Source organism: Adiantum capillus-veneris, chromosome 20, assembly GCF_014529385.1.
Source record: "Adiantum capillus-veneris isolate H3 chromosome 20, ASM1452938v2, whole genome shotgun sequence".
Lineage (NCBI taxonomy): Eukaryota > Viridiplantae > Streptophyta > Polypodiopsida > Polypodiales > Pteridaceae > Adiantum > Adiantum capillus-veneris.
Window position 1 is genome coordinate 104,133,522 of NC_140950.1, and position 26,312 is coordinate 104,159,833.

The 26,312-nt window shown below is 44.9% G+C and overlaps 1 protein-coding gene across 1 annotated transcript in view; it reads left to right on the forward strand.

The window, feature by feature from the left end:
- The first annotated feature begins 1,400 nt into the window (after nucleotides 1-1,400).
- The window catches only part of LOC147433016 (vesicle-associated membrane protein 721-like), a 61,978-nt gene continuing 37,066 nt past the window's right edge, over nucleotides 1,401-26,312 (forward strand). Inside the window, exon 1 of the mRNA XM_086492770.1 lies at nucleotides 1,401-1,777. Coding sequence (XP_086348896.1) covers nucleotides 1,567-1,777 — 211 coding nt within the window. The 5' untranslated portion in view covers nucleotides 1,401-1,566. The remainder of the gene's footprint in view (nucleotides 1,778-26,312) is intronic.

Consider the following 26,312-nt stretch of genomic DNA (forward strand, 5'->3'; position numbering starts at 1 on the left):
TGGTAATCAATTTAAAGAGTGTGTGGTGAAAAATTACATGGTCTTCGAAGTGATATTGAGTGGATTGGGGTGTTGCGACCATCTTGGTCTATAGAGAGGCGTTTTGATTGTGTTCTGGGTGTGTCAACATTCCCCCTTTCCATCGTTGATAAACCAAACAAAAGAAGATTGTTTTTGTTTTTGGTAGCAATACAAGTATTCTTGCTTGTAAGATACAAAGGTATGCCTTCAGGAAAACCCATGACTTGGGTCACTAAGCTCGAATGCTCAACTGATCGGGCTAGCTCCCGTCGACAGTATGTGGGCATCATTGTGGGTTTAGGGTTCATCAAGGGGTATCTTTATATGTGGACACTATCAATTATTTTACATAGTATGTTGGCAAAATCGCGGATTTGGGGTTCAGTAAGGTGTATCTTAGAAGATACCTAGTTGGTGATCGAATTGGAAAATGTGATTAAGTGCTAGGTGGTGATACAAAGTAGGCAGGGGATGGAAGAGCCAATGTTGGTGACCGGTGATAGATAGCGACACACAAGGGGGGGAGGGGTAGCAAGGATTTGTTTCAATGCTTATGGCTTTTTGCATGGAGCATGCAGCTGCTCACAGTGCCGTGGACTACACAAACGGTCCCATATGGTGGGTGAGATCCTATGCTTGAATCGAAGGTGTTGCATGGACTTCAATTTTGAAAGGTGATATGAGAACTTGTATCAAGTGGAATCTTCACAAGTGGAATCTGTGAAGATGGAATCTGTGAAGATTCCACCTAATAAAAAGGGAAATGAGCTAGTGTATGTGTCAAAAATGTTGGGGCAAAGAGTTTATTAGAGGGAATATAGAAAGATAACGTCTTGCAAACCAAAGAAATCGTTACCTTATACGTGGTAGTGATGCGCGTGAATACACTTAGGACCGTTGTGGCATTTTTTTCCTCACTAAGAGGTTTTTCCCCCGTACATTATATATACGCCCATCACTCTAGGGTTATCTTATCTTAATATTTGCACACTAAGAAAAAGACTCTGTATTGTGTGCCTTGCACTTCTTCATCTTCTCCAAGCCATGTGTGCATCCCTACAAACCTAATTCCAACAATTTTTTATTGCATGAAAGAAGCGCACACTCCCCCCGCCCCCCCCCAAACTTCCCTTTCTTCCCCGACCCCTTATTAATGGACCTCTTCCAAGACCTTTGTCTATATTGACCCCTTATTAATGGACCTCAACTCATGGTTAGGGTATCCTACACAGCGAAGTGAAACGATAAGTTCATGGTGGGTTCAAATTGGGTACTGCTTTCTACCTGGTTGTTGACATTTGGCCGCATTCATTCCAAAATGAACTTCGCATCACAATGCCATTTACAAGGGATGTTAAGGTGGCCAAGCGGATGTTGTGCCATTCTTCCAGCCGAGTGTGAACCAGGCCGCAGACACGCAAGATTCAATTTTGGTTTAACGTCAGTGCGGGCGCGCGCCTTCGCGCTCTCTCTCTCTCTCTCTCTCTCTCTCTCTCTCACACACACACACACACACACACACACACACACACACACACACAGAAAATGGGGGAGCAGAATGCTTTGATATATAGCTTCGTAGCGAGAAGTGGCATCATTCTAGCAGAGCAGATCGCTTCTAGCAAGAAGAATGTACCTGCAGGCAACTTCAAGGCTATTTCAGAGCAGGCTCTCCGCAGTCTGCCGCCTGTAAATGGCAAGTCGACATTTTCTCACGATGGCCTTGTCTTCAATTTCCTCGTCGATGACGGTTTGAGTGAGTTCTCCTTTCTCCTGATGTCATGATATTAGGTTTTGCGCAATTCGTTCTCTGCCATTCATGGGTAGCAATCTGTCAAGGTTGAAGCGACTTTTGCAGTCTTGTTTGCTAACCGTTCATATGAAGAGACTTAATGGTGAAAATGTAGTAGCAAGCTTTTGTAGGTGTCATGTTGAAGTCTGGACATATGATTTAATGTTGAAGAAAAGGAACAAACTACAAAGCGGTGCCAGTGTCTATGTGCCCCTTTTTATAGGGGCCCCAAATATGGAAAGCACTCTCCATGTGTTGAGAACCGTCGCTTTTGTCATGCCATCTCCCTCTTCATAGAGGACAGGTCATGCGTGGTCACATTTCAACACCACCAATCCAACAGAGCTGTTGGGTGGCCTTAATGTAGAGTTTGTTTAGCCCCACCTTTTCACAAACTTGTTGTATCCAGCATGCAGTTCAATACTCATATTCATCCACAGAGTAATGCAGGTTTTGCTGCTCTTCATGTTAGAATGACCATTGTTGGGGAATGCACAAAGCATAAAGGTGTTCATAGCTTACAAGATAAAACACCCAAATCTGAAAATTTGCCCATTCCCAGCCATTCCGGGCCAACCATTTTGATATCAGATGCCTATCTGGAACGTTTGGCTGTTCCAGGTCATGATTCATGAACACCCCCCCCCCCCCCCCCCCCCCCCCCCGCCCGCCCCTCTCAACACCATTTGGGCCCTCGAAACACCGTTTGGGTGTTCTATGCCAAGGGGTGGCGTTCCCCGGTAACACTGTTGCTTCTTGAGTCCTCAAGTGCTTTGCTAGTCATGGTGAAAATTGAAAGTCTGGAAGTACATTTGGATTATTCCATTATTTAGGAAAAACTGAGTTCAGTATGGATAATCTTGTTGCAGATCTTTACTAGCATATTACAAAGTGTCCCTTTAGGTATCATCTTTGAAATTGGGCTCATAACAAGCCACTTATTTATCCTGTGTATGTGAGGAGCTTGAAGTTTGTCACATGCTAATAATTTGTCTACCTCATGAGGTATGGGTGTAAGTGTTCAAATTCCATTTCATATCATGAAAGTGAGTGAAATTTCATGCATATGCCCTATAAATGGTATTAACCGTAGTAGCCATGTGCTGTAGATAATGAATAAGATCAAGGTAACCTGTCCCATGGTCAACACTCTGTGATAGGTTTTAGAGTAAGGGTATTCGAGTCCTAGGAAATAATGGATTGCCTCTGTTTGATTGGCCATAGATAATCCTACTTCTAACAATGGACTTGTCTGCCAATCCTTAGTTTTTTCACCTTAGCTTTGTTTACCCAAAGAATCTTGAGGGTTTTTTTCACCTTTGGTGGTATCTTGCAATCTTTCTTCGGCCGTGTTTTGTAAGTGGCATATCCCGTGTAAATTGTAATACAAAAGGCTTTGTAAAAGTGCTTCTTCTTTGAATAAAACATGTGGTCATCGGAGTTCGAACTCTCAGAAGAGGATGAATCCTTGTCAAAAGTGTCAGAAAAATGTCAAGATCTGCGGTATGGTCTGCTCTAATACCACTGTAATAGACTTGGACACCCCAGCTCGAGAATCTTGCACGACACAGAGAGAGAATCACTTTAAAATACTTCACACTAAATCACAATTCAGTCAGAGGTGGTTCACATGTGGTAAAATGAAAAATGCTTATGCTGGAATAATTGTACTGTGCAAGAGAGGGTATGCAACTATGACTTGCTTGGGCATGCACGTCCTGCCAGAGGCTCACAAAGTGTAAGGTGCAGCGGAAGTGAATGTTGATAGTGCTCAGGATGAATGCTCCGAATTGTGCTCAAGGGTTCCTTTTACTTACGGAAGGGAGAGCCTTTCGTTCTTCTTAGAGAGAGAGTACAAGTGCAATGATCACAAACAAAGTGAATGCTACTGTGAATGAGTGCTGAGAAAGAGAGAGAGTGTCACGTGACACATCCAACCCTATGTGTCCGTGGACAAAGCTACAACATGATTAGGGTTCAGTCAGTCTAGATTAGAAGTGATCTGGCACTTTTTGTGAGTCTATTCGTAGACCGTGCATGCCCAGTCACTTAGTGTAGATGCATATCGTCTGGTTGCACATAGCATGATCATCAGTATTCCCATCAAAATCCATAAGATTCCATCATGGGAATTTTCCAGTGCATTTAGCCTATTTTACCTATTTTTGACATTTTTCACTTATTATTTTTAAGTGACTTTTGTTGGAAAGTAGGTAGGGCAATTTTGCTAAGTTTGTATATAAGCAAACTAGAGCTAGCACTATTTGGCAGAAGAGGCAGCAGGAGCACATGCTCAACAGGCATCTTCTCAGTAGAACCCCAGCAGAACAGACCTAGCGTTTTTGCTCCACAGCAACAGCCTAACGTTTTTGGACCAGATCAGCCAGCGATTTGCACTTGCAGATTCCGACAGCAGCAGCAGGACATCAGATCAGCCTAGCGTTTGCATTTGCAAGACAAACAGCGTCAGAATTGCAGATTTTCAGCCCTAGCGTTTTTGGTTTGCAGATCAGCCCCGGCGTTTTGCAGATTTACCGCGATGGAACATCAAGGAACATCAGCGTTTTCAGTTTTCAGCAGTTAGTACCCGCAGATAAAGTCCCGAACCTCGCAGATCTCACCTTCTTGCAGCAATTCCTTGCCGCATGGTCAGTTTCCGCAAGGTTTACAGTTTCCGCATTTGCGTTTTCAGCGCATCGTCGTCATCAACATCGTCACCGACATAGAGTCAGAATTCAACAGATAGAAGATTTGCAGATTTCAGCCCATAGCGTTTTTGGACAGCAGATAAAAGATTGCAGATTTCAGCCCTTAGGTCGTCGTCGTCATCACCGTCGTCGTCATCGACATAGCCTAGACTTGCATCAGTCTCATGCATACCATTTGTACGAGATTGTGCAATCATAAGTAGACCACTCTCGCCGACGAGAGTGGGGCCTTCGGAGGAGGGTTTTACAACGTCTCTGGTGTCGTATCTCTCTTCTCTCTCTATCTCTCAGTCTCATACACTTGCACGCACAGTGTCCATTCACTTTGTTTGTGATCATAGCATTCTCTCATTAAGAACAGAAGGCTCTCCCTTTCATAAGAACAAAAGGAACCTTGAGCACAGTTCGTAGCACTCATCTTGAGCAAAGCGCAAACATTCATTCCGCTGCACCTAACACACACACACACACACACACACACACACACACACACACACACAGAGAGAGAGAGAGAGAGAGAGAGAGAGAGAGAGAGAGAGAGAGAGAGAGAGAGAGAGAGAGAGAGAGAGAGAGAGAGAGAGAGAGAGAGATGAAATGTTATATTAACGTCTTCAAAAGGCCAGAGTGACCTATGAGACCAAACTGATACAAAAGTGGTGAGTCTGTTACAATGTCTGAAAAGTGTGAAAGTGTGAAAATAAATGCGAAAAACTAAATACAAAGTATTAGATAAACTTCTTAGGAGCATTCTGGGTGTCTGGATAGAATGCTTCTAATCCTTTGTTGTAGTCTCCTCCGGTGAAGTGTGCTTTTGCATCTCGGTCGTGGTCGTCTCGATTTCTTAAGCTCAATCGCCCTGTCGATGAGGGTGCCTTTGGTATGAATGTGGGTACTCCTTTGTGCTCGCTGCTGGCCTCTTGCTTCTCCTTCCATTCCTGCTTCTCTCGATCCGAAGAAATCTATGATCTGCCTCTGAGGCTGTAGTGCTCTTTGTCTTCTCATTAGATTATCCTTGTGCTGATGTAGTTCCAGTAGGTACAGGCCTAAGCACCTTTGATCTTGGTATTGCATGAGTCTATCTAGAGGTCCAAAGCCTTCTTTAAATAGGCAATGGAAACGCCCACGTATCTCATAGTATACGGTGCAGTGGCATATGTAGTGTAATTTTGTCTCTGGCTCCATTCCGCATAACTTGCAAATTCTGCTCTCAGGTGGGATTCCCCTAAATCTGCCAAATTCAATTTCCAGCTGGTGTGAGGATGTACGAATCTGACCAATAGCACATCTCAAACCATGAGACAGGTGGGTATCCATGTAGCTCGGGCGAATCACAAAACCACCTTCAGATAGCTGTAGGAAGTTTTCTTTGTAGTCTGCCATCTTCGTGCCCAATTCTTGTGTAGGGTTTACCCATGTCCTCTTAGTGTCCAACTGTATAAGATCGTGGCGGATGATTTTATTAATCTCCGTTCGTGTGATTGCCAGTGATGGAGCCTCAAGAGAGTATTGGAAGGGGGGTAATCTTTCCATACTGAACCCATTTCTCTGAAACCACGAGGACAGTTGCGCATACAATCATGATTTATCTCCTTTCATTGCTAATTGTTGAGAGGATTCGAGGGCCAATCTAGTATATCGGCAATTATTTGTATCCCATAAACCATGTATAAAGGACACTGATCTGGTAAGAGCTTCAATTTCTATCGGAGGGGCAGCTAGTTCCGCTCGGGTAATCGCGTGTGGTACGGAGGCCTTGGCTCTAATCATTCGGGAAATCATAGATACCAAAGGTCTCTCCATTGACTTCCAATTATCCTGATCCACAGATGGTCCCCAAATCTGGACCCCATAAAAAGCATAGTCAAAGCCACCACAGTATCAAAGAGTCAAAGTTTTGTTCGTGGTTCCTGAAACTACACTTGTGAACACATCCTCTCCAACCCTCCCAAGGCCGCAGAGGCTCTGGACAATCTAGCATCCGCTGCTTTCTTAAGAGTAAACTTCGGTCCTGTAAATACCACACCAAGGTATGTGTATGCATCTGTGTACTCTACTGTATCCTGGCCATATGCAAATGTAGGTGCCGATCTCCTAACCGACTGCGGTGTGGTGTTAAACACCATAACTTTGGTTTTACCCAAATTTACCGACAGTCTGTTGTCCTCCGCGAATTTATGTAATGCATCTAACTGCCTCTGCATTCCATCTGGTGATTCTGCTATCAATACAATATCATCTGCATACAACAACAAAGGGATCCATGACCCTGCAAGTTGAGCACCTCTGTCACCCTCTCTATCAATGTAATCTGATACCTCATCTATATACATACCAAATAAAGTAGGGGACAGTGGGCATCCCTGCTTCACTCCAACGGTGGAATGAACAGTGTCGGAATCCCCTCTGGAGTACGTACATAACCAGTTACTGACTTGTATAAGGCCATGATCCCCAGATAATCTCTTTGGGGACCCCTAACTCTTGCATTGTGAGCAGCAATCTGGCCCTTGGTACTGTATCAAAAGGTTTCCGAAAATCCACAAAGCAACAATACATCCTTCTCCCGCTTGCTCTTCCTTCCTCAATAATGGCTCTGAGCGTAAGAATGTGATCTAAAGTGGAATAACCCCTCTTGAATCCAGCTTGTCCTGTTGCCCTTATGCCTTCATTCTTTGCCCATCTACTCAATTTTTGTTCCAGAATGGATGCGTACAGTCGGGTCAATGTGTGACCCACCATAATGGTACGGTAGTTCCCGGGTATCATAGGATCCCTTGACTTGAAAATAGGTACGATAGTAGATAATTTCCAAGATTCAGGTAATCCTTCACACATGACCCGATTAAACAGACGAGCAAGGACTTCTGAAAGTAGATCCCTTGCATGGATCAGATGTTCTGCTACTAAACCCTCATGATCATATGCTCTTCTTGTCTTCATCTTATCAATGGCTTTTTCCACCATTTCCGCAGTAAAGAAAGTACTAGTAGAGCAGGGCATGGCTCTAGCGGATCTGGTAAGTCCAGATACCGTATATAATGCTGTTACATATTGACCCCAAATCTAGGAGAAGTAATTGTCGGAGGTGATGAGTGCTCGTGAAATAAACGCTAGGCCTGATGTGAGTCCTGACTCAAGAAGAGCTGATATAAATCCTTCTCCAGTTTGGCTAAAAATGCCCTTTTCTTGCGACGTACTATACGCCGAAGAGCAATCCGAGACTGCTTATATGTGATGATCCCAAGTGTAAGCTCTTTCTGGACCTGGGTTCTCGTCTCTCTGCATTCCTCGTCGTACCAATTGTTTTGAGGCATGTTCCCAGATCCTCTCTTCTGATCAGGCTGAGTATGTGGGTATGCCTCTTGTGCTGCTCCATGTAGTATCTCTGTTAGCTGAGAAGTAATCTCCTCTACAGTATATACTGGCTCGGCTGCCCATATCCTATTATAGATCTGTTCCACATAGACTGAATCAGTCTCTGGCGTGAAAGTATATCTTGTGTGTGTCTTCTTCCTTTGTACTTGAGAGGCATTGTATTGGAAGGAGATTGATAGGGTCAAGAGAGCATGATCCACTGCAATCCCAACCGGTCTGGGTCCCACCTTAAAGTCCTTGATACTAGAAATAAAGCTTGGTGAAGTCATGACATAATCCAGTGTACTGGCCCCATGCTTGTGCGGGAAGCATGTGAATCCCCCAGATAAAGGGAAATTCTCTAGACCATTAAGTATGGCCAAACCATGTGTAGTTGCCATCTCTATGAGATGTCTCCCATATTCAGTGTGTTCTTTATCCTGTGAGTTTCTAGTAAGCCCCTCCTGTGATAAATCCACTTCTCTGAGCATTTCCTCAGAAGTATCATAGAATACTGCTTGAGAGTTGGCCGTTCTGGCATTAAAGTCTCCTAAGAGAACGATGTCTCCATCTCTAGAGAACTCCCATATGTCATTATTCAATATGGAGAAAGGGGACTGTCCTTTAGGTGAGGAGTAGACTGATGTACTCGGAGGGAAGTAGCATATAGCGATATATAGAAATCTACCTGTCTCGGCTCTCATTCTCACCCACATATACCTTGCTTGTTCATCTTTCCTGATAATCTGTAGTAGTGGTCTCAGCTCGTCTTTAAATAAGACTGCTACTCCTCCTGAACCCCGGCTACCTCATAGAGATCTCTTGTCTAGTCGACCAGCTGTTTCCCATAAATACCCCTTCACATGTGGCATAAGCTGTCCCTGTATCTGGTGTGTCTCTGAGTAGAAAACTATGTCTCTGTCCCTAAAGTTGTCTTCAAAGGCACCTATATCTAGCCTATATGATCCATTACAATTCCACGCCGCTATTTGGAGCGTCGCCCCATAGGTCTCGCACCGTCATGATGAGCGCTTTTCCAGAACCACTACTTTCCCTCCTCTATAAAAGGCGATTTTCCCCTTTTCTCTTGCTGCCCTGATCTCTGGCATCAACTCTTGCATGTGTGCCACTTGTGCCAATGTAAGGTCATCTCCCAGGAAAATACCGGTTTTCTTAAGAGTTGGCCTCTTCTTTAGAAATTCTTTCCTTATTTCTATATTCGGAAAGCGGAGAATAAGTGCCCTATCCTTTACGTTTCCCTTCTCGTTGATTCCTTTCTTGCCCACTCTCCATGCACTTGTGTGAGTAGGCTCTGTGATGCCCATGCGTTGTAGCAGTTCCCTCACTTCTTCATCTACATTCTCTTTGTCTTTGACTCCTGTGACCCGCACATGCAGAGCCCGATTCTTCCTTTTCTGCTCTTCTTCAATGGTCATATTAATAATGGTGGAGGTAGGTGTGGTCTTAGGCATCTGGGCCTTCCCTTTCTTCGCATCCTCAATCCATTTCTCTGCTTCATCAACCTTTTCTTGTGTCTTAACAAGACGTTCCGCCCATGAAGATGCCGTTTTCGATTTCTGTTCCTCTCCTTCCCGTAGAGCTTTCATCTGATCCTTCATGTTCTCGAGCTCCTTCAACAGCGAAGGTTGGTCGTCTCCCTTCTCCTTAGTTGCGGATTTGCAAGCCGCAAGTTCTCTTTTTAGCTCCTCGATTATTGCATCTTTTTCCCCCATGTGCTTTTCCATATTTGTTCTCCATGCTTCAAAACTTGCTACTGCCTCATCGAGTTTCTTTTGCATAATGCATTCTGTTACATTTACTTCGGCCTTGATTAGGTTTCGTAATTCCGTTTTCACGATCTGAATTTCCTCATTCTGTATCCCCCGGATCTCTCTCCTTAGTTCTCTCATCATGTCTCCATACATGGAGTTTCTGTAGATCTCAGCGTTCGCGTGCATTTCCTTCCTGATGTCATCTCTCATATAGTTTAGTTTTGATTTGAGCATCACCTGGACCTTCTCCATCAGTAGCTCATCATGTATCCTAGAGGTTTTCCCGACTCGTAAGGATCCTGGTGATAGTACAGTATCTCTGTTTCTCTGTTTGAAAGTAGTCGTCGTTTTTTTGGGGGTGGTGTAGCTATCTACACCCGGGCCTTCTCCTTCGGTAGGCGGATCCATCGAACCCGAGCCACAAATGTGGGGTAGGGTACTAGGGTACTAGGGTGAGGGACTGAGAGTAAGGCATTTTAAAAGCTTAAAAACCTTTAAACTTTAAAAGTTTATTTCAAAGCTTAAAGGCCTTTAAACTTTAAGGCTTAAAATCTCTTTTAACTTAAAATTTCCTTAAGGCTTAAAATGAAATAGCGTAGGAGATATTGACTTCCTATGTGTAGAACAACTGGGGCGTGCGTAGGTCTGCCGGACGTGCTACGCGTAGAACAGCGCGGGACTCTCTGCACACACACACACACACACACACACACACACACACACACACACAGAGAGAGAGAGAGAGAGAGAGAGAGAGAGAGAGAGAGAGAGAGAGAGAGAGAGAGAGAGAGAGAGAGAGAGAGAGAGAGATATTTTATTATCGTCCTCGGAGGTCAAATATGACCTATGGGACCAAAGTTACATGTGATGTAGTATGTGTATGCTGATGAGTGACTCTCGATGCTCCAAAATTGTAGTGATGAGAGTCGCAATGGAGAGCCCACACTTTGGCTGGGAGAGGAAAGTGTGTAGGTCTAAGTTATGGCTGAAAATGTGAGAGAAGCAAGTTCGGATGTGATCAAAAGCTGAGCACTCTAGTAGTGTGTGGTACTCAGACTCTCAAACTTACAGTGAGCATAATGTGCACAATCGATTTGACTCTTCTCCATTGTCCCAACGCCCTATCTCGCATCGAAGGAAATGGGAGCTAAGCCGAATTGCTGCGATAGTGCGTATCGCGGACAAGGGAATAGGCTCAAGCATGTAAGTGTGAGTACGGTTTCCTCTCTCAGCGAAGAACATGGTTTTGTAGTTGGGGGCAATATAGGTGGTGTAATGTATGAAGCGTGACCCACCGGATTTCTCCCAAGCTGTAATACATTGGCATTGTAGAAAAGCTTCATTCACTTGAGAGTCAATTGAAGCATCATGTAGCAAGTGTAATGCATCCCATCTCCCAAACTACTTCTTTATGTCTTGCATCCATCCCGTGCTCAAGATCTTGCTTTTATGCGTCTTTTGGACTTTTTTGCTTGCTTCCCATGCAATTGTAGGAAGTCGATGTGAGGGGTTTTGATGCATCTTTATCATGTACTCCACAACCCTTTCCATGCCCATAACCTCAATTGGAAGAGATCCCGACTCAAGAAGTAGGAGCATATATGGTGTTTGTGTCTTAACTTGGAGAAAGTTTGTAAGAAAACGCTTTTGGACATTCTCAAATTCTTTCCAAGTAGACTTTGAGATGGTCCCGCCCCACACTTCAACTCCATAAAGAAGAACCGGTGTCACCAATGCATCAAAAAGATACTTCTTGAGAACCCAACACTTGATGTTTCCCGCATTACACATGTTCTCAAATGCATAATATGCTCTCTTTCCCGCTTCCAAACGACGCATAGCACATTCATGCCACTTGTGATTGGATGGAACCTCAAGGCCAAGGTACTTAAAGCTCTCAACAACTTCAAGTGTCTCGTTGTTGTACACAATGCATGGCTTCTCCTTATGGTTGGTTTTCACAAGCATAACCTTTGTTTTGGATTCATTTACAATTAGCCCACTATGCAAGCAAAAGTTCTCAAGGACAACCATAAGCTTTTGTGCATCTTCTAAAGTGTGTGCTAGAAGCACTACATCATCCGCATACAACAAAAGCATGATTACCGCATTGCAAATAGTGACCTCTTCAATGCCTTCTTCTTGCATAAAGTCAAGTACCATTTGTTCCAATTGATCGATGCATAGACCAAAGAGAGTTGGTGACAATGGACATCCTTGTTTAACCCCAATAGTGCTTACAAAAATTTCTCTTCCCATGCGCAATTGACAAATCACCTTCTCATAGATTCGAGAAACCGCAAGCATAAACTCACTTGGCACTTGGAGTTCTTCCATCCTTCTCCACAAATTGTTACGTGGAATCATATCAAAGGCTTTCTTAAAGTCCACAAAACAACAATACAATCGCTTGCCTTTCAACCGACTTTCCTCCATGAGAACACGAAGAGTGACAAGATGATCAATGGTGCTATGGCATTGACGAAAACCCGCTTGTCCCTTTGCACGCTTGTCATTCTCTTCAGCCCAATCACTCAATTTCATCTCCATTATGCACCCAAACAACTTTGCCATAAGAGACCCAATCATTATAGTCCGGTAGTTGCTTACATTCTTTACATCCCCTCCTTTATGCAAAGGCTTAACCCAATTAGTACTCCAATCAAAAGGCATACCATGTTGAAGTGCAAGGTTGAACATATCACACATTCACTCATGGGTAAAATCTCCCGTCCATTTGATCATCTCCGGCTTGATACCTTGAAGATCTCCCGCTTTGCGAGTGGCCAACTTTTCAAGCCCACCGCAGACATCCTCAATAGTAAAAAAAGACGGCATACATGGGAGTGAACCATAAAATGGCATTTTTTCAGTATTTGCTTGCTCATATAATTGCCTACAATGTGTGTACATATCCACTATTCTCAAGTTACCAAAATTCTCAATCCGCTTGCCTCTCAAGTTTCTCCAAAATCTTCCACATGCATGTGCCTTTTCTTGGACTTGAAATTCTTGTTGCTTTACTTCCCATCTTCTTCTCTTCTTTTGAATCAATGCCTTGTATGTATGCAAATGACTTTGATAGTTGTCTTTGTCCATAGTTGCATCAAGCTTTATCAAGGACTTTCGAGCATCTTGACATTCTTTATCAAACCACCTTTTGCGTGATCTATCTTTGTTGATACCATGGAGATGCTTTATGGCAAAGCATTCTTCCGCACAAAAACAAATAGCTTTCATGAAAGCTTCCCATTTAGTTTTCAATGGTGCATCACATTGAAGCTTTGTCATCCATAATTTTTGCTCAACCATTTCAATGTACATTGGTGCCCGTTTGAAATCCATACATAGTGATAACTTCTCTTTCCTTTGGCTGAGATTATCATGTTTAGTTGCTTCTCCACATGAAAGGTCAATACATAAGGTGCGATGGTCGGATTCCGGGGTCCATTGACCAAACATAAAACTCTTTATGCGATACATGATGGCTTCAGAGAGTAGCATATAGTCAATCACACTATCCCCATTATGTCTCCTACATGTAAATCCATTGGTTCCACTCCACAAAGATACACCATTGGCAATGAGCATACCCGTGCTATTACACATGTGTAAAAGTAACTTTCCATAGTGATCCGGCTCTTTCTTATCCATTGAAGTACGATCATACAAGTGAACTTCCTCCAACTCCCTTGAAATGTATGGCATATCAAATTGTTGAGTATCATGTTGCAATGTTTTTGTGCGAGCATTCATATCCCCAAATACAATAACATCACCTTCACCTTTGAAATAAGCAATGTCCTCTTCCAAATCAGAAAATGGTTGATCTCTATCCATGCAAGCATAAAAGGGAGAATCATGATGAGGAATGTAGCAACCGGCTACAAAAATGGGTGCTCTTTTTGGTGTCATAATTTTCAGCTATACATAACGTTTGTACTTGTCATCTTTCACAATTGATACAAAATCTTCCAATCCTTTCTTAACCATACATGCTAACCCTCCTTGTCCTCTTCGTTGCTTGAGATTCTTTGACCACATCAATGAATGTACATTGTAATCCTCCAAGCCGTTAATCCTTTGTGTATCATGCTCCCAAGTTTCAACAAGAAGTACAACATCGGCTTTGCTTGTTAGTTCATCAATGCCAACCCCCGCATTCCATGGGTATCCATTACAATTCCAAAAGCATATTTTCAATTGTAACTCGGTCTCATAGGTCACGCATCCCTATGTGCTTGAGAGACTTGCCTCCTTCTTGGACACATTTTCTTCATGAAAGATCCCCTTGTTTTTATTATTCTTTTCCTCATATGCCTTGCGACGCATATTTTGTTGCTTAATAGTGCGATCTTCACATACAAAACATTTTGTATCGCTCAAATAGATCCAACTATTATCAAGGATAATCTTTCGCTTGGTCTCATCCGGTATGGTGCATACAATTGGCCGTTCTCCCGAGCGAGGAGCTCCTTGCTTCCCCACTCTATGTGCTCCATAGACCATAACTCCGGACATGACAAAGTGGGTTTTGAAGAAATCTTCAATAACAATGGCAAGAGAAGAAGGTGTCTCTAACTTCTCTTCGGGAATTCCACGAATAACAATGTTCTTGGAACGTCGCTTCCGTTCCTTCAACTCCTCCACATCCACATTCTCAACATTCTTTGTTTGAACCATAGCTTGCATGAGTGAGGAATTAGAAACCACATTGACTTCCTACGTGTAGAACAACTGGGGCGTGCGTAGGTCTGCCGGACGTGCTACGCGTAGAACAGCGCGGGACTCTGTGCACAGAGAGAGAGAGAGAGAGAGAGAGAGAGAGAGAGAGAGAGAGAGAGAGAGAGAGAGAGAGAGAGAGAGAGAGAGAGAGAGAGAGAGAGAGAGAGAGTCGCCTACAGGTCCTCGAAACCCTAATCAGTCGAACCTCACCTTGTGTATGTGCACGTGTGCGACCTGCTAAGCAAACCCGTCCACCTTCGAACCCTAAGCATCTGCCTCTGCCTGCTAACGAAGTCGTGTTGCCTTGCAGCTGCTGTGCGTGCGCTTCAGGAGATTGTCGCCTTGCTCAGTGCAGCCCACGCTGCTGCGTGCCCACCTTGTGAAGCTTCAAGGCCACCCCAAGACCTGCTCGCGACAGCCCACAGCAGCCACGAATTGAAACCGGCCCGTAGGGCGGTAGGCGTTGGCTTTCACCCGAAATTCTTTATTTTATACACACACACAGAGCACTTTGCAAAGAGAACCTGCGACGGGAGTTAACACTTCAACTCACACACGGCTCGGAAGCTAGAATGCTCCGAGCAGACGCCGACAACCTGTAGGCCCCAAAATTGGCGCCCCTTTCGGTATTTCTTTATTCTTTAGGAGGGTAAATTACAAGGTAAGGTCCTGGGAATCCTTCACGTGTATCCACCTAGATACCATTTGATTTGGCCAAATTTCGGCAGCATAACAGCCCCAAAACTTGCGCGAAACCAATTCCCCTGCTGGAACTCGCTTGCACTGTCATATACCCTCTGATTCCTGTCCAAAAACAGTAAATTCAGCACGCTGTATTTATTGGTTTTTGCCCTGTTTTCAGCCCCAAACAGTCCCCTAACTGTTCTTTGCCAGTGGGGCACGATTCCCAATGATCCTGGCGTCCGTATGGCTGAAAAACAGTGAATTTACAACGCATACACAGCGCTGATTTTGCACCTGTACGGTGAGGTTATGACCCTCACCAGTGCCTGCTTTGGAGCAGCAGTTAGCTACCCCTGTTCCTGCTCAAGGAGGCTCTTGCCTCAGCACAAAAGCATGAACCCACACAACTGTACATCAGTCAAATGAGTAGCCCTCTTGTGGGGCATCACATAACTGCACGTAGGGGAGAGAGAGAGCAGTGTGTAGTGTGCAGGGCATCACTCCTAGCACCACACTGTACATGAGAGGGAAAGAAAGCACTCCATAGCTCTTAACCTGTGACAGGTTGCAAATGAGGCCTCTCCCAGCATAAAAATCAGCGCCCATTTTTCTGCAAGAGGAAAGTTCACCAAAATGTGACACTTGGCGCATTTTCAAGCATTTTCCCGTTTCGGGTTCGCCGCTTAAAAATATCCCAACCGACGCGTCAGTTGACTTCGCGGCAGAGTTATAAAGTGTTCCCCTAGTCATACCGGAGGTAATGACGCGAACACATTTCGTGGCCCAAAATAGCAGTTCCCTAAATTTTAGGAGATGCTTCCGTTGGGCTCCCACTGGTCTTCTGACCATCTATCCTCATTGGGACCGCATCCAAAAATGCAATGTGGCCCAACTGTCGGATACTTTTTGTTGGAAGTCCCACCTTGACTTTACGCCTTAATTGAGTTCACTTCCTAGTATCCACCAACTTGCTAAGTGCGACGGGGGGACCTATATGATCTTGCTCTGAGCCTAGACATCTTCTTACCATACGAATTCCAGTGCCGACCACTTCCCGTCTGCGGGTGAATCTACCGTTCACATTGGCCATACAATGTCCGACCGTTTGCTACTTCAAGAAGAGGGTCTTAAACAAATAAAATAAACCCCATTGAAAAGAAACCAACAACCAAGGTTAGCAGTTGCCACATCTCTGTGACATGGTTAATAACTGCCACGTCCTCGTGACATACCCCCCTCTTGAAATCGCAAACGTCCTCGATTGCATACCATAAATACACGCCACTGATGATCTTGTGCTATTAACACTCTTTTATCATCGCATGTATCCGCAAGAAAGGTCGTAACATACATAGATACAAATGACTTAATGAGGCCTTCATACTTTTGCCATTTCCATCTATGGCACTGAATTCATATGTACATTTGATGTACTAGCTCTATCATTACCCCTCCTTTGCACACGTTGGGTTGGGGCATAAGTAGGCTGTAACCCAAAGGCTTCAAGGTAGAGCTGCAATACATTTGGTGACTCTGACAGTTCATGCTCTTCCATCCACTTTGCATCCATAGGCGGATAGTTCTTGAACTTCACCAAATAACGTCTTGCAACTTGTCCTTTAACTTTTCTGTCCTTATGTGCCAAAACTTGCTCAGGTACCAGGATCTCATCAAGTTCCTCAACTTCTGGCTGATCCTCAACTGGCATATCTTCTGGCACATCACCCACGAAGGGTCTTAGAAGACTCACGTGAAACGCATTATGAATCTTCCACGCATCAGGCAATTTCAGCCTGTAAGCCACATCGCTGATCTTGTCAAGCACTTGAAAAGGCCCATAGTAACGCATGCTGAGCTTAGGAAACAGCCGTTCCTTACCCTTCATCTTCTTTAACCTTGCCTTTTCGAACCTTAAAAGAACCCAATCACCAGGTGATAGTAGCAATTCACGACGGTGACGATCAGCAGCCTTTTTCTGTTTTGCCTGAGTCTTCTCCAAGGCAACTTTAATCTTCTCATACATCTCATCCAAGTTCTCAACATATCGATCTGCCTCAAAGATCTTGTCCTTTGTATGCAAAATGGGAGGAACCTTTTTGCCGCCTTCAACAATTTCAAAAGGTGCTTTGTCAGTAGACGAATGCACCGTATTATTGTACGCATACTCAAGCATAGGCAAATACTGTTCCCACTTGCCCTTATTATCTGACACATAGCATTTCAGCAGATCTAAGACAGTAGAATTGGCCTCTTCTGACTGTCCATCAGTTTGTGGATGAAACGAAGACGAGAACTTGAGCGTAGTACCCATGTTCTCAAACAATCCTCTCCAGAACAAACTGGTCATGCGAGGATCACGATCACTGATAATCGATTGTGGCATACCATGGTACTTAAACACATTGTACACGAACAAGCGTGCCATCTGATCAGATTTTATCTTCTTCCTGACAGGGATAAAATGGGCCTGCTTGCTGAACCTGCAGATAATGGTCCATATACCATCATTCCCTGTTGGTGTCCTTGGAAGATCAAAGATAAAGTCCATAGCAATGCTTTCCCATGGCTTATCCGGAATCGGCAGTGGTTGTAACAACCCTGGTGCCTTTTGCCTGTCAAACTTGACCTTTTGGCAAACTATGCATGCTCGCACAAAGGCATCCACATCTCTCCTCAAGGTAGGCCAATAGAAGAACGTCTCTACCGCTTTAACTGTTGCATCAATGCCACGATGCCCTGCATACGGTGGGACATGACTCTCTTCCATGACCTTATGTCGCAGTGGCCTAGTGACACAAAGTCTGCCATGCATCATCATAAAACCATCTCTGAGGAGGTAGTGCTCGTGATGTTGCCCCTCTTGTAACTGTTCAAAGATCCTTGCAAAATCTTCATCAGCAATATACTGTTCCTTCATGTCATCTAACTCATGATGATAAGGAATTGACACAGCTGAAATTTGTGGCTTTCTTGATAACGCATCAGCCACAACATTCTTCTTGCCTTCCACATGCATAATCTGGAAGTGGAACATGGAAAGAATGTTTGCCCATCGCATATGCTTTTCGGATAACTTTGACTGTGTCAAGAAGTATCGCAAGGTCTGATGATCTGTTTGGACAACAAAATCAGCACCTAAGAGGTAGTGCTTCCAGCTAGAAAGCGCATGAATCACGGCCAAGAGCTCTTTCTCATAGACTTGCATAGTCCTCTCTGGCCCTTGCAAAATTCGGCTTTCATAGGCTACTACCCGTCCATCTTGCATTAGCACTGCTCCGATGCTACTGCCACACGCGTCACACTGGACCACAAATGACTTCCTGAGATCTGGCAAAACAATAACTGGATCTGAAGTCAACTTTTCCTTTAAGAGACTAAAAGCTGAAATCTCTTTTTGGGTCCATCTGAAAGTGACCTCTTTCTTTTGCAATGCGTGAAGAGGCAATGCTATCTCTGCAAAATTTCTGATAAACCTTCTATAGTAGGAACACAATCCCAAGAAGCTTCTGACATCGTGCACAGTCTTCAAGTCTGGCCATGTCTTGATAGCTTCGACCTTTGCGGGATCCATTCTTACACCATCCTTTGAGACTATGTGGCCCAGAAAGTGGATCTCTTCAAGGAAGAATTCACTTTTCTTAGGATTGACAAGCAACCTGTGACTACGCAGCTCTTCAAACACAATGGTCAAGTGACGCCTATGCTCCTCTTCATTCTTCGAATACACAATCATGTCATCGAAGAATGTTCCAACAAACTGTTGATGCGAGCGGAAAATCCGGTCCATCATTCTGTTGAACGTGGCAGGAGCATTTGTTAGCCCAAACGGCATCACTAGAAACTCATAAAGACCAAATGTCGTTCTAAACGCAGTCTTGTGCACATCCTCTGGGCTTATACGAATCTGATGGTACCCACTCTTCAGGTCTATCCTGCTGAAAATTGTAGCACCCTCTAAACGATCGAGAATATCATCAATGCGAGGAATAGGAAACCTATTCTTGATGGTATTCTTATTCAACGCACGGTAATCAATACACATGCGCCATGAGCCGTCCTTCTTCTGCACTAGGAGCACTGGGGAGCAAAAGGGTGAAGAACTAGGCTGAATCAGCCCCTTCTCTAATAACTCCTCAACCTGGCCCATAATCTCTTTCTGCTGCGCCGCACTAACCCTATAGGGAGGTCTATTTGGTGGGCTACACCCTGGCACCAAATCTATCCGATGGTCCTCAGGTCTCTCTGGCGGTAATTGCGACGGTAATGAATCAGAAAAACAGTCACTAAACTTTTGCAAAAATGCTGACCTTTCTTTATCTAACACAGATAAATTTGACTGATCCCTATCTGAGACATCACGTGCAAAAATCAAGTACACAGAAAGATGATTCTTTATTACAGAAGTGATAGCAGAAGCAGATACAATAGGGATTGACTCTCCTTTAAGCTTTACATCCAAGATGTGAGTTTTGCCCCTATGCTGTACAGTGATCTTTTTGTTGTAGGCATCCAAGACTCCATGCACTCGGAACATCCACGGGATCCCCAACAAGGCGTCACAACCTTCCAGCGGCATGATGTAAAACTCTTCAGTGTCCACATACGACTGAATATGCAGACGCAGTTTTCCAATGATGGGAGTAGCACACTCTGAGTGGCCAGGACATGCCAACCCTGCCTCTGCTGTGTATCCCATCTCTTCAGCTTTGATGCCGAGCTTCATAGCTAACTCTGGTGAGATAAAGTTGGCTTTGGCACCTGGATCAAAGAAGATGAGTGCCGTCTGATCCCTAACTTTACCCCATGCCCTGCATAACTCACTGGCATCTGTGCTGGGCCTGTCACCCACCATGTCTGGCACTAAACCTGCCGTGGGTTTAGGCTTCTTGCCTTTCTGGTCTTCTTTATCCTCTGAGTCAGCTGGCCTTTTCCTTTGTGGACAATGGATAGAAATATGACCAGGCTGCTCGCATATAAAGCATTTGTTTTCAGCCATTAGGACCTTCTTTTCCTCGAGCGACTTGCGCACAAAAGGCTTCCTTTTTTGTTTCTTTGCCTGCGCTCCAGAAGTCCCAGCTGAATCCTTATCTTTGGTGGCCTGTTCTGACCCCTGTGACGCATCAGGAGCCGTCTTCACAAAGGGCTTCTTCGCTGAATTTTTCTTTTGCTGCCCTCCTTTATCACTGCTCGGAAATCCACTGTCCTCTCCTTTCAACAGGGCAAGACCAGTGTTCGCAACTTCCATAAGCTGAGTAAGGGTAGCCACTCTATTCTTTGTACAGTAATCGCGAAGCCCTTTAGGCAACCCACAACAATACTTCTCTATCTGCTCTGTCAGTGGCACAAATCTGTAGGAGGTCACTGAGAGTAATGCTTTACAAAACCTCCTATTGTACTCCAGCAAGCTCTTGCACGAAGCTGCCGTAAGCTGGTGCCAATCTGTCAAGACATCGGCTTCAAATTCATTTGATAGCCAAGCAGATGCAAACATTTGCTTGAAGTAAACCCAAGTGGCGGGTGCCTGTCCTTGCATTAACAATGTCGTCCACCAGGTAAGCGCATTGTCCTTTAAGAAAGTGGCAGCTTTCCTGACCTTCGAGGCCTCTGTAAAATTCCCTCCCGCATAAGTTGTATCAAACTGCTGGAGGAAAGTGAGTGCCTTTGTCTTGTCCTCGAAACCACTGAAGGTACTGAACTTTACTGCTGCACCACCCTCTTTGTAAGCCTTCGGCTTCTCTAGTGCCCCCAAGTTGTCATACGGGATGGTCTGCAACATGGGCACTGTAGTAGGCATGATCGGCACGTGTTGGCCATTCACATTTTGCGTCAGAGGTGCGATATCTGGCTGCTGTCCAGAAAAACCAGCCATGCCAAAATGACCCTGTGGCACCTCAAACTGGCCCTGGTTGCCGTGGAAACCTTGCTGCATGCCGATAATACCATACATGGGGTTTGGTATGATGCCTTGCATACCCCCGAACACTGTTCCTGGCATGTACGGCTGACTTCCAGACGCATAACCAGCCATACTTTGGAACACTGATCCACCCCCGAAATACCCAGGATGTACCGTGGGTGGTGGAAAAACTGAGTGCATAGCCTGGTATCTAGCTCCCTGTCCATTCAAGACAGCATGCTGGCTCTGAAAGGTGGCGGGCTGAACTGGCATAACCTGTGGAATAGGCGTTCTAGCCACCTGTTCAAGCACGGGAGGAACCTGCTTTGGAGCCCCTGACTCCGCAACATGCGAGTGTTCCCTTTCCTCTTGCGCCTCATGAAGTACCTGGGCTTGAGCTTCAACAAGCTCCGTACGCGGCGTAGGTTGCCTATTTTGATGTTGCACTGGTGGCGCTTGCAAGAATTCCATAAACCTCGGATTCTGCACCAGCTGCGAAAAGACATTCACCGCGGCAACTAACTGAGTCTTAAACGCATCATCCTCGAGTTGCCCTGTCATAAAGCCCTGTACTACTGGAGGGACATTCACGTTGACAGGAGGTACAGACTGACGTGGCCGTGAGCTCTCGCCAATCTCAAAAACCATAGGAATCTCCTGCCTGTCCTATGGAGAGGAACCCTCTTCCATAATTCCCTTCCCCTTGTCGGCCATAGTGTAATCCCCGCGTTCTTGCACTGTGTGTCTTTACCCTGAACAATCCAGGCTCACTCTTTGAGGAAAAAGTGATTGATGTCCCGGCAATGGAACCATGAAACCGGCCCGTAGGGCGGTAGGCGTTGGCTTTCACCCGAAATTCTTTATTTTATACACACACACAGAGCACTTTGCAAAGAGAACCTGCGACGGGAGTTAACACTTCAACTCACACACGGCTCGGAAGCTAGAATGCTCCGAGCAGACGCCGACAACCTGTAGGCCCCAAAATTGGCGCCCCTTTCGGTATTTCTTTATTCTTTAGGAGGGTAAATTACAAGGTAAGGTCCTGGGAATCCTTCACGTGTATCCACCTAGATACCATTTGATTTGGCCAAATTTCGGCAGCATAACAGCCCCAAAACTTGCGCGAAACCAATTCCCCTGCTGGAACTCGCTTGCACTGTCATATACCCTCTGATTCCTGTCCAAAAACAGTAAATTCAGCACGCTGTATTTATTGGTTTTTGCCCTGTTTTCAGCCCCAAACAGTCCCCTAACTGTCCTTTGCCAGTGGGGCACGATTCCCAATGATCCTGGCGTCCGTATGGCTGAAAAACAGTGAATTTACAGCGCATACACAGCGCTGATTTTGCACCTGTACGGTGAGGTTATGACCCTCACCAGTGCCTGCTTTGGAGCAGCAGTTAGCTACCCCTGTTCCTGCTCAAGGAGGCTCTTGCCTCAGCACAAAAGCATGAACCCACACAACTGTACATCAGTCAAATGAGTAGCCCTCTTGTGGGGCATCACATAACTGCACGTAGGGGAGAGAGAGAGCAGTGTGTAGTGTGCAGGGCATCACTCCTAGCACCACACTGTACATGAGAGGGAAAAAAAGCACTCCATAGCTCTTAACCTGTGACAGGTTGCAAATGAGGCCTCTCCCAGCATAAAAATCAGCGCCCATTTTTCTGCAAGAGGAAAGTTCACCAAAATGTGACACTTGGCGCATTTTCAAGCATTTTCCCGTTTCGGGTTCGCCGCTTAAAAATATCCCAACCGACGCGTCAGTTGACTTCGCGGCAGAGTTATAAAGTGTTCCCCTAGTCATACCGGAGGTAATGACGCGAACACATTTCGTGGCCCAAAATAGCAGTTCCCTAAATTTTAGGAGATGCTTCCGTTGGGCTCCCACTGGTCTTCTGACCATCTATCCTCATTGGGACCGCATCCAAAAATGCAATGTGGCCCAACTGTCGGACACTTTTTGTTGGAAGTCCCACCTTGACTTTACGCCTTAATTGAGTTCACTTCCTAGTATCCACCAACTTGCTAAGTGCGACGGGGGGACCTATATGATCTTGCTCTGAGCCTAGACATCTTCTTACCATACGAATTCCAGTGCCGACCACTTCCCGTCTGCGGGTGAATCTACCGTTCACATTGGCCATACAATGTCCGACCGTTTGCTACTTCAAGAAGAGGGTCTTAAACAAATAAAATAAACCCCATTGGAAAGAAACCAACAACCAAGGTTAGCAGTTGCCACATCTCTGTGACATGGTTAATAACTGCCACGTCCTCGTGACACGAACCCTGCTCTTGCTCTTTTGAGAGAGAGAGAGAGAGAGAGAGAGAGAGAGAGAGAGAGAGAGAGAGAGAGAGAGAGAGAGAGAGAGAGAGAGAGAGAGAGAGAGAGAGAGAGAGAAAGTAAATGAAATGTAATATTAACGTCTTCAACATGCCAAAATGACCTATGAGACCAAAAGGTTACATGTGGTGAATCTAATACCAGGTCTGGGTACAAAAAGTACAAAGAACTGATCTTCAAGTCGGGAGATCCTATGCTTCTCGAGAATTACCGAACCATCATGGTTGGTCACACACTGGCTAGGCTATATGCATCAATTCTTGAGCATGAGCTGAGTGGATGGGCAGAGAGAGAGGGCATACGGGTAGCAGGACAAGCAGGGTTCAAGAGAGGTTTCTCCACTCTTGACCAGATTTTGACACTCAGAGCCATTATTGAGGAGGGTAGACACCATGGCAGGAGGATATATTATAGCTTTGTGGATTTTCGCAAGGCCTTTGATATAGTGACACAAGCCAGACTCATACGCAGATTGCAAGACATGAGGGTGCCCACAAAGTTGATATGGGGAATCTTAGCTTTATACAGGACAGTGGTAGGACAGGTACGCACTACTGAGGGCATGTCCGACATGGTTCACTCTACCATTGGGGTGAAGCAGGGTTGTCCCCTATCTCTGACTCTCTTTGGGATAAATGTAGATGAGTTTTTAGATTATGTACATACAGAGGGTGATAGAGGTGCCCAGCTAGCAGGGACATGGATTCCGTTGCTATTATATGCTGATGATATTGTGCTGATCTCCAATTCTCCAGAGGGGATGCAACATCATTTGGATGCATTGCATGGATTTGCACGGGACAGTGAATTGTCAGTGAACCTTGGTAAGACCAAGGTAATGGTGTTTAATACCACGACGCAGTGGGTAAGGAGGTCCGCTCCCACTTTTACATATGGTCGAGACTGTGGAGTATGCAGATACATACACTTATCTTGGGGTGGTTTTCAGTGGTCTAGTATTTTCCTGAGGCGTGCAACAGATACGCGATTGACCAAAGCCTATGCAGCATTGGGGAGACTCGAGAGGATATGTTCGCAGGTTCAGTTCCAAGAACCTCAGATAAAGCTTTGGCTCTTTGACACTTTGGTCACTTTGGCCATGCTGTACGGAGTGGAGATATGGGGCCCCTCAATTGATCATCATAGCAGAGCTGGCAGTACCGATGGATGGAGATGTATGGAGAAGCCCTTGGTGTCTATGATTTCTCGGATGATTAGGGCCAAGGCCTCAATACCACATGACATTGGTAGGGCGGAGCTCGCTGCTCCTCCATTGGTAGTGAGCACTCACTCGATCAGTTTCATTTATGCATAGCACTTGGGCTCTCCCTAGGTTGAATGGTGATGCCGAAGCTATGTACAATATATATATGATGTATTGATTGACTTATTTGCATTGATTCTTAATGAATCCAGATGTCGGGAGGCTCTATGTGTCAAGTTGTTTGGTTTTGTCTTATGTAGATTATGAGATCTAGTTTTTGCTCCACTTGTGTGTTATTTATGCAAATCTTGTTAAAATGTTTGCTTTTAATGGAGTTGTCGATATATCTTTGAATTTTTCTGTGGTTGGCTACTCTCAATTGGGTGTGCCCCCGCCGTTTCCTGGTCCTGTAGGTTGCCGTTTCATGTTTTGATATGCAGGTTGACGTTTCCAGTTTGGAAATGTTTCGTGTAATACAGCTATAACGGGTCACCACTCGAGCAAGTCAGTTCAATCTCCCCATGGGCAATAAAACGCCCCAAGTACCCCAGCAAGCCTATCAATACACTCAGTCCTGTAGTGTTTTTGCTAGCAGAACCTCATCATATCCCTAGCATTTTCAGCCATGTTACTAGATTAGCCCTAGTGACATTAGAATTCAGCGCAAGCATCTGTTAAGCCAGCGTTTTCAGATTCGAGCCCTTCATCTTCATTGTCATTAGCATTTTCGACATTAGCCATAGTAGATCAGCCCATAGCCTCATCAGTCTGCAGATCCAGATCAAGATTTTGCATTTTTAGCCCTTAGCCTCGCAAATCCAGCAACATCTCATCAATATCTCAGCATCTAGGACATTGTATTAGCATTTGTGCAATCTAAAGCAAATACCTCTCTAGCGATAGGGAGGAGGGGGGTTTGGGACCCCATTTGATGTTAGTCTTCTTCTCTCTCTATCACTCACAGAACCTTCACTCACAGTATCATTCTCTCTTGACTCTCTAGTCTATTGCACATCTTTCTCATGAAGTAAAAGGAAGTCTCTCATGAAGGAAAGGAACCTTGAGTACGCAATGAGCACTCATCTTGAATTATCACCATAAATCACTTCTGTTGCACATAACAAGAATAAGAAGAAAATAGTGGAGAAGGATACTAGAGGCCCATAAGGCTCTGGGGAGAAGTGGAAGGTGCAATAGAAAAGGTGAATCGGATGATGATCAAGTTTGCAACCGCAAACAAACCTCCTCTCGAGTATGGGCAGCCACCAGATCTTAGATCTACTACGACATATCTTCTCTGTTTAGCCTCGGAACAATGGCATCTCACCACAAAGGCCTTGTACAACACAACTTGCGAACACGCGATCAATAGGGGAGGGGAGAGAGTGGAAGAGGTAGCACTATTGGTAGAGAGAGAGAGAGCTTGCAGATGAAAAACGAGAGAGAGAGAGAGAGAGAGAGAGAGAGAGAGAGAGAGAGAGAGAGAGAGAGAGAGAGAGAGAGAGAGAGAGAAGGCTAGAGAGGAAAGAAAACGCTAGAGAGAGAGAGAGTACTCTCCAATGCCGACAATCTGTTATAACAACACATCAAAAAATACAAGGGGGTTGGTAGCTCCTTTATAGGGACCACCCATTGTTGACCTACATACTTCCAGATATCCCATGACCCAATTATAAGTGGGTACCTTTTAAAAATGCCTCATCATGTGTGAAATTGATAATAAATTGGCCAAGGGACTAGATTTGGTCTCCGGTTGGGCATGAAAGGAAAAAACACAGATAACTAGAGATTCCGACGCTTGGAAAC